Raw genomic sequence first — 9838 nt, forward strand, 5'->3', positions numbered from 1 at the left:
ATACTTAGCGACATCTAACAGTGAGATTTAGAAAAGAAATTATTATGAACAAGGGGGCTGAAACTCCCATAGGGGAGAGGGAAAAATGCAGAACAGCCATCTATGTTCAGCTACATGAACTAGATGGTCTGGAAATGCCTGGAATCGGTCATAATACACCTATCGCAAATAATCGAATCGCATAAGTGTCAGCCGATTAGAGGATCTTAAATTTCGGTTGAAGGCTTTAGGCGGTTGTTTCAGTATTACTGCGTAGTTTCTGAAAATGTGTGTACATTGTTGAGGTATGTTGTGCAACTAATTAGATTAATTAGTAAGTAGGGACTTTGATTTGATGTTGTGAAACGAAGGTCGTCATTTACGCATGAATTTACATCTGTGTTACTTATGTATATGGATTATGCGTACTATGCCCAGTGAAATTAGAAACAAACGTGAAGCCAGTGTTACTACAATACTTCATCCAAATCGTATTTCTGTATTTTAAGCATCTTACGGTGTAGCCCAAAGAAGGACCGTAGAATCTTAAGAAAGTGAGAGTGTACTTACATTCTGTTACAATTTTTTAATTATTTCTTGCAGTATAGATGAAAAAGAAGTTGTTCTGCTGAAGCATGCACGTCTTCCAGTGAAGAAACTGGATCGAGATTGATATATTGGGTTTCTGGACTTTATCCATCGTCCTGGTTTTTAAGATAACAAATAAAAACACGACATTTCGGAAACTGGATCTGTTTCCGTCCTCAGGTGAAGGAAAAGGGAAACACCTATTCTGTTGGGTCCGTTAGAAAGAGCTAGCCTCAATCACTGGACCAAATCGATCCAGATCCAGTTTCCGAAACGTCGTGTTTTTATTTGTTATCTTAAAAGCAGGACGATGGATAAAGTCCAGAAACCCAATATATCAGTGTGTTATACACCATCATCAGAATCCTATAGTAACTACTTGGATCGAGATTCTTCAGTTCTCCCACAGATTCAGAACGGTATGAGCCAGATTTGAAATATTATTATAAAACTTACTGTAATATTTTGGCGAGTGTTATTAAAGGAGCTAAAAATCTTCATTATAATCAGTTAATTTCTGATTCTAGTAACAAAATGAAAGCCATCTGGAACATTATAAAATCAGACACAGGTAGAAAAATTAGTAATGCAGGTTAGTTTTTAAACATTGATGGGAAGTTAACTGATAATCATGATGTGATTACAGATTCCTGTAATAATTAATTTCAAACAGTAGCTAGACAACATCAATACCAATAATGTTCATCTGCATTTTCTGTGATTTGAAGAAAACTTTTGACACTGACAATATCTGTCTGTCTAGCTCTCTATCTGCCTCTCTCTGTCTAAGTAGAATTTTATAGAAAGTTGGTAAGGCCAATNGTTCTATGTGAAAGATAGGTACCAAAGGGTAAGTGTATTTTAATCATTGGAGGAATAATTTAACCTCAATATTAATTAATGATCTTGGTCCGTTATATGCTGGATGACTAGCAGTATACTTGTATGTCTCATTATTGTAGTCTTGTGTCATTAGTGTGCTGCATTCTTTCACATACATATTTTAAAACTTTGTTATTGATTTCTCACTGTGATTTCTCTTTGATAATATGTGTAATTGTTATGGGTTAAATATAATTAATTTTTGTTTATATCATTGATGGGACTTGTCCTATTGTCTTAGACTATTACTATATCCACTGTTCTTCCAGCCGTGTAAGGATTAATGGAAAGTAAATAAATGAATGAGTGTCTGTTTTAGTACATGATGTAATGAAGCACCTACACCATGTTTGTAATGTTTACTGATGAATTATTTCAAGCTTTTGAGACAATATGTAATACTCTTACAGGGCTATGGTATGGGCAGGAAGACTTGGGTTATCCTGTACTACTGATTCTGCTAGAATGCTGCACAATAAAGTTCTGTACAGCAGACATTTCTCTGAAAGTGATTCCACAACAGCTGAAAGGGTACACCTTAACAGATGTGGAGTTCATATGGCACTGATTCTGGTGCACAGTCACTCCCACAATCTCCTGATCATTCATTACACACCTCTTCCTTTGATCCCTTGCCTTCAGGTCTAACTCCTGAATGTGAGCTTAATGCCCTACCGACCACCAGAACCTACAGCAAGACACTTGTGCCCTCTGCTGTAGCACCTGTTCCTCTCCATGCAGACAGTCCTTCCACTTCCTTTCAATTGTCTGCAATCCAATCATCACCAACAGCAGGCAACACTTCTTCAGTGAAAGGAGCATCCTATGTCTTAGTCTCTGAAAATATATATGCTTCTGATGTCACTCCACCCATATCCTTTGGGTTGGATTTGAGTGGCGTTCTATTAAACTTTGTCCCCAACCCTTTCCCCCCCCCCAAAAAATAACAGCAGAATATGAGCCTCTGCAGCTCTGGAGTACAAGAGATTATGTTGCAAGTTAATTATCTGGAGAAAGTTTGTCTCCAGGCCTGGAAAGTCATAACCTTTCTTTCACATGAAACACCTCTTTAACCAAAAGCACTGAACATCGTGTACTGTAACTTACATGGAATACTTATAATTAGGAAAGCTGAAGGCGGGGAAACTTGAAAGAAAATTCTGTTTCAATCAGAGATACATATATTAAGCCTCATAATTTCCTCATAACTTACATTTGAAAGCCACAAAGAACACAAATTTGAGGTTACATTTAAGTGTTATAAATCATATATTGTATGAAACAATACTCATATTAAAATTTAGTATTTTCATTAGAATGATGGGATTCGAGATTGTGAAATACACCCGTCAACAAGATTAAGACTGCATTTAATGATATAAGAAAATCTGATATATTTATCTTCACCAGTTCAGTACTTGACAGAACAATATAGCAGAAATAATAACATATCTTAAAGAAATATAATTAATAATGAAAATTTGGTATCTGTTCACATTCCAGTTCAGTAATGGAAAGGTTTACATGGCAAAAGTAACACATCTTACAAAAGAATGTAATGAATACTGACAATCTGGTATATATTCATCTTCCAATTCAGTATTGAATATGATTATATAGCAAAAATTAATAATATATGTTAAAGGAATGCAATTAGTATTGAAAATCTTATGTTCATGTTCTCCAGTCCAGTATAGGTAATAACAGATGTGAAGAACAATGTAATGAAAATGATATGGGTAAAGAAATTACATAAATAGTCCTACCCACATTCAATCCTGATACTGATTCTGCTTCTCAGAGTTTCACACTGAGGTGGATAACCTGAACTTTGCAAGTCAATTATGAAGTATTGCCTCTTCATTCTTACCTACACATAAAGAAGGCCCATGTGTGTCAGAAAACAATTTCCCATACACTCGATTGAAATATAATTTCATGAAGATAGAGGCCAGAATGAACTCTGACCCAGTGAAGTTCTAATATTCTGAGACGAAGGAAACATGTTTGCACAGAGGCGAAGAGTTGGAGCTCAAGTTCAAAATAAGTTTCAGGTATGTAATTGAACTGTGATTGACCATGTATCATTCACTGCAACATGTTTGCAAAGCAGAAAAGAGATGCAGCTCAAGTTCAAAGTAGCTTTCTTGTGCGTGATTGAACTGTGGATGATGATGTTATCATTCGCTGCACAGTAGTTGCTGTTGCTGCACTGCAACTAATAGTCACCAGGGATACTTTCTCCAACTTAAAAATATTTAATGATGCTCATGTCACTAGTTGGCACATATATTCTTCCGGTAATTTCATAACTACTCTCTGTCAATTTCCAGGGCTGGTATGGGCAGGATATTACAAGGCAAAAATGAAGAAGCATTACTTTCATAATGACTTATTGATGAGACAGTTTCTTCATCTTCCTCTCTGTGGCCCTCTGCCTGGCTACTTCAGTCATCAACCTGTTTCTTCGCTTACACCACCAAGGAATGTAAATTCGTGTGAGACATCTCACAATACTATCTACAATTCGTTGGTGGTGAAGCGGACAGCCAGAACACCTAATCCACTCGAAGTCAATGGTGCTCTTGATGGCAGCTGTGACATGCTGCTCCACTGAATTCAAGTGGGCAGCCTCTGTCATTATAGACTCCATCAGAGTTACAGCAGTGCCAACAGTCTTCACCAGCTTCTCAGAAGGATAGGTGAGACTGTTCTGTATCACTGCACTCCTTGAAATAAATAAAGACATTGGCTGATAGCAGCACTTCAGATGTCAGGCATGTCTTGCATGCATCACAGCTGACACCATGAAGCGCCTGTCTGGCAATGGAACCACTGACATAAGCTACTGAGAGCACTCCCATGTCACCACCAGGAACTGCAGGATTTATGTCCATCTGTACTTGCTGAGCAACATGGAAACTCTCAGGCACACCAGCAGGGGTTTCCTTGTCATGACTTGTGGAAGGATTTCGTGAGGCAGCTTCAGGTGCCCTGAATAGCGATTGTAGATTATCCAGAAGAGTAGCACCATCATCCTCACAATTAGTTTCCCCCAGTCCTCTAAATGCAAGGCCATTGATCATGCTAGTCTTCAGGGCATCTACAAACTGTCCCCCAGTTTGGTTATTGTTCGAACCACAGTTCAAAAGAATAGCTCCAAATGTGTTCTCCAGGGGATCCTGATTCAGGTTTTGGGTGTGAAGGTACTCAAAACCCACCTCTTTCAGTGTCCTCCACACATGCTGGGCAGCAGCGATGTCAATCAGCCACCCATTCTGTGAAGGAGGAGGATGAAGAAAGATAGGTTTGCCATCCTCGATGAAGATCCAACTCTTTATCCCCATACTTGCCTTTTTCCAGAGCTCTATATGAGGACTCTTGTCACTGAGTGGGCAACGCAATGTTTTCCCTCGGCCAACACTTGTTCCACCATTGAAACTATCAAAGAGGTTGTCAACCTCCTCAACAAACACAGCTGTTGCCATGTATTCGCTGCTGCACCAACCTGAATGGGGGGGGGACAGACGTTAGTGTGCCTCATTACGTGGTGAATTACAGTTTCTTTACATTGGAAAATAACACATTACTTTACAAAGACCTAACGTTATAGAAATTTGTACATTTCATTACATTATTCCTCATATTAAAATCTTTGCCACCTAATTCACCTTAATTATATCACTGATAGTGTCGACTGTCTTTCAAATATTTCTTAATTATCCTAAAAACAGTATTTGTGACATATTCTACATAACTTGTATATTGATATACAGTTTCAGAAGTTAATTCAAGTCAGACGATAATAACGTTTGTTTGATTTCAACTGGGTTCTGGGGCAGTAACTTTGAAAAGTAGTCCTCATTATTAGTCACTTCATTCATAAAAGAAACATATAGTCCTTACCTGTAGCCACTAGAGCATTGAGGCTTGCTGCAACAGTATGGCTCATGATCTGTGCAGCCAAGCGCACATCCATTGAGCTCTGTGCTGTGGGGTTCAGGTGGGTGTCTGTCAGCCTAAACAACAGGCGAAACGGTCTGATTTTGTCGATTTCATACAGTTTCAATATGTGGTCCCACTTAGCAGTAACAGGAAGTTGGGTGCCCACGTGTTCAGACTTTAACTGCACATCATGTTTCAGGAAAAGGTTCCGGGTGCACTTCAGAAGGTGGGGTGGATCATGCACTGTTGCAGTTTCTTGATTGCGAAATCTGAAGAATGGTTTCCTTCTGGAAGCACCCAACAGTTTCAAGGCCTTGACATTGTTGGCACCCATGTCGCACACATTGGCAACCACCTTCAGGCCAGCATTCTGACAGGCGTCAAGAACCTCCTTCAAGTATTGCACAATCATCTCTTCCTTCATCCTCCTCGACTAGTGACATTGAACACACTTCAAAAATGGAAATAGGTTGGTGGGGAAATGAATACTTTGAATTTTATTCCATATCACTAGTCGAGGAAGATGACGTTGGCAGGGCATGTAGCACTAATGGGGAGGCGAGGAATGCATATAGGTTATTAGTGGGAACGCCAGAAGGAAAGAGACTGTAGTACAAGAGATCTAAATGTATTTATTGGTAGTAGCGAAAAAAGCATTTTGAGGGGGGCGAGGGGGGAGCACTCAAAATAGTTGCTAAGGTAGCATACCTTCTTACCGATTGTGCTCTCGGCCCTGGAGGTCATTTTTAATTTAGTCATGTAAGATGAACATAGATGGCAGCAGCGTTTCAGCGAATAGTCATAGGGACCAAGTTGCCCACCAATAATATAGGAGTTTCACTGTGCTGAACATGATCAGGGGGCGACAACTGGAATAGGGGAAAGGGTAACACGGTAACTACTGCCTCTAAGACGGCGGACGAAACTCACGCTGGGCTCGACCAATCAGAGAGCCTAAACAAACGTACCTGAATACCACACAAAATTACGTGCGGTTATGGACGTGCATTATATGCAAATTGGTAAGTACGAATTTTGATTTCATGTGGTTGCGAAACGAAAGTAGATATTTGCGAACGAAATTACAGCTCCATGTCAAACATATTATTTGTGTATATGAATATTATGCTTACTACCACAAATGGAATTCGAAACATAGAATTCTTTCAAGCCTAAAATTTTTCAGGTTATCATGAACTGTGATCTAAATATATTTTTTTATGATATGTTCTGCAACTTTCTGTTTATACCAGAGATTGTCTGTTGAATGTGAAGGAGTTCTAAGAGTACCGTGATGGTGTCATAATTTTTGTATTGCTTCTTGCAGTATAAACATGAAAACGACATTTGCTGCTGCTGGGTGCTTGTCATCCAGCAAGCAAGGCATCAAATTCTTCAGCTTTCCAAGGGATCCAGCAAGGTATGTCTGTTTTAATTCATGGTGTAATTACTTTATTATGTGTTGCTTAATCCTTTAAAATGTTTGCAGTGCAACCATTACCAAGTAGCCACCAACTTTTGCAGTGAAAGAAACTTCATTTCTCATAAGCCCTGTAAATATAAATACTTCTGATGTGGAACTCAGGCATATCAATCATTGCAGCAAGCCACAACACTGTACTGGCTACAGGTGGCTAGCGAGAATGTCATTGTCATCATCATTCATTACTTATGAAACTACATCAATATACAATTTTATTATAAATCTTATTTTACTGTCATGTGCAACTTTTTAAGTTTTAAATTTTAAACTTAAAGTTAATAAATAGTTTCACATAAGACTGTAAAATAAGATTTATTATAAAATGGAAGAATGCAACAGGATGCTACAATATAATCTTATCAGTACACAAGTTATGTAGGATATGTTAAATGTTTGAAAAGCAGATCACACTCTCAGTAATATGATTTATAAGAGAATAAGGTGGTAAAGACTTTGCTATGAGGAATAATTTAATCAAATATACAAAAGCTTTATAATGGCAGTCCCTTTAAAGTAAAGTGTGTTATTTTCAAATCTGAACAAGTCCATCATGTAAGGAAGCCCACTAATTTCCTCTTTAATGTTCTTTCAGTGTGGTGCTGTGGTGAATACCTGACAACAGCTGTTTGATGATCACCTTGTGAACACATTTGAAGCTATTCGTTCGTAGTATGGTTTGAACAATAATCCAACTGTGGTACAGTTTGTAGATGCCCTGAAGACTAACATCATCAGTGCACTTACTATCAGAGGTCTGTGTGGAACTAGTTGTCAGAAGATGATCAGAGTTCATTCTGCCCTGTATCTGAAAATAATTATATTTCAGTCAAGAACTGTGTGGGAAATTCTTTTCTGACTAAGATGGCTCTTGTTTATGTGTGTGGGTAAGAGTGAAGTGGCATTACTTTATAATTGACTTGCAATCTTCCGGTTACCTGATTCAGCGTGAAACACCGAGGAGCAGAATCAAGGTCAGGTTATATTTTGTAATTAAATTTAATAACTACTTCCTCGGTAGAAAGTTTCACTTATTATACATGTAAATATTTCCCCGAGCGCGGAAATACGTCAACGATCGGCGCGAGCACAGCTCAGCCTCCGACATTCAACGGGAATTCAACGTGGAGCGTGTTCCGGCGACAATTCGAGACCGTAGCAGAGCACAACCAATGGACGGATAAGGAAAAATCAACGTACCTGATTACTGCCCTGAAGGGTCGGGCGGCGGAAATACTACCCGGCATTCCGGCAAATACAACTTACGAGGAAACTCTTCAGGCTCTAGAGGACCGTTTCGGGGACCAACACTTTGCAGCTGCTTACCACTGCCAGTTAAGAACAAGGACGCAGAAACCTACAGAATCCCTGCAAGATTTTGCCACGGCCATTGAACTGCTTGCCCTTCGTGCCTACCCCAATCTACCTGCAAACCACATTGGAAGAGAGGCAGGAAAAGCGTTCGTATGCGGCATACGAGATGCCGATATTAAGATCCAGCTGCTGCTGGGAGGGGAGAAGACGGTAAACGAGGCCCTCCGACAAGCGCTAGAGTTGCAGGCGGTACTGGTAGCAGCCAGACCTCACGGAGATAGCACCAGGTTCCGATCGTCGCCCACCCAACGAGGAGATGAAAATAGACAGCACCAGGACCGAAAAGAAGGACCTCCAAGAAATAAACGGGAATCGCAGGGGAAATCAGAATGGCGACCCAGAAACAACAGGGAAACAAGCTGGAGAAAGGACCAACCGTCGGGAAACGAGCGACGACCGGCGGAGATGGGTGAACGCCGGCATTTGCCTTAAGGCCCCCACATTACGCACTCACCGACATGACGGAGAAAGCCAACACCAGTCTGGTCACCCAGGGATGGGTCGGTGATAAGCCGTGCCAGGTTACAGTGGACACTGGAGCATACGTCACGGTAGTAAGACCAGATATCGCCGCCGGATGGCCTGAAAGACAGCCAAACCCAGATTTTACGCTGCAGACCGTGTCTGGAGGATCCCTACCCATACTGAAAGAAGTTCTGTTGACCCTTACCCTAGGGCGTCAACCTATTACAATGTGGGTCTTCGTCGCGAATATCAGCGATGAGCTCATCCTGGGACTGGACATACTGCGCGCCCATGATGTGTCAGTGGATATAGGGCGCCAAACTCTACGTCTGGCCGAAGAAGAAGTATCGTTATGGAGTCCTGTTGCAGGACCCCGTCCTTCTAACTTAGTAGTGGCAAAGGACCATGTAATACCCGCACGGAGCGAGGGAATAGTGATGGCTAAAATGAAGAATCATCTGGGAGTAGAGAATGGTCTAGTAGAACCAAGCCCCCAGGCCCACCATCCTGAAGGAATTTACGTGGCCAGGACCCTAGTTAAGGACGGTCAAGAAGTACCAGTGAGGGTCATGAATGTTGCCCACAAGGACCAAAAGCTCAGGAGAGGATCTCCTCTGGCGCACTGTGAGCCAGTAACACTCGTAACTTTGCCCGAAGTGGGGCAGCCACCAGCACCAGGTCTAACACCGAAATTAGCGGACGTGACCACAGCGGCCAAGCCACACCTAAGTCCCGGAGAATTTCAGGAGTTAGAGGATCTCGTGTCCGAGTACGCCGACATCTTCGCACAAGACAACAAAGATTATGGAAAGATAAACAAAGTATATCACCACATAGACACGGGAGAAACCCGACCAATTCGACAGCCACCGAGGAGAGTACCCCTGGCAAAACAAGCAGAAGTAAAATAAATGCTCGAAAACATGCGAGGACAGGTTGTTTCTGTGTGGACTACAGAAAGTTGAACGACGTCACCAAGAAGGATTGCTTTCCACTACCCCGCATTGACGACACCCTGGACACGCTGGCCGGAGCCAAATGGTTTTCAACTCTCGATTTAAAGAGTGGCTATTGGCAAGTCGACGTACACCCAGACGACAAAGAGAAAACAGCGTTTTCGACAGG

General features: G+C 41.1%; 1 protein-coding gene across 1 annotated transcript; it reads left to right on the plus strand.

Moving 5' to 3' along the window:
• Nucleotides 1-8706: 8706 nt before the first annotated feature.
• LOC111870007 lies at nt 8707-9624 on the plus strand. Its single transcript, XM_023861931.1, has one exon. It carries the CDS (start codon nt 8707-8709, stop codon nt 9622-9624), a length of 918 nt encoding a protein of 305 aa, XP_023717699.1.
• The last annotated feature ends 214 nt before the right edge of the window (nt 9625-9838 follow it).

Source organism: Cryptotermes secundus, unplaced genomic scaffold, assembly GCF_002891405.2.
Source record: "Cryptotermes secundus unplaced genomic scaffold, Csec_1.0 scaffold2866, whole genome shotgun sequence".
NCBI lineage: Eukaryota > Metazoa > Arthropoda > Insecta > Blattodea > Kalotermitidae > Cryptotermes > Cryptotermes secundus.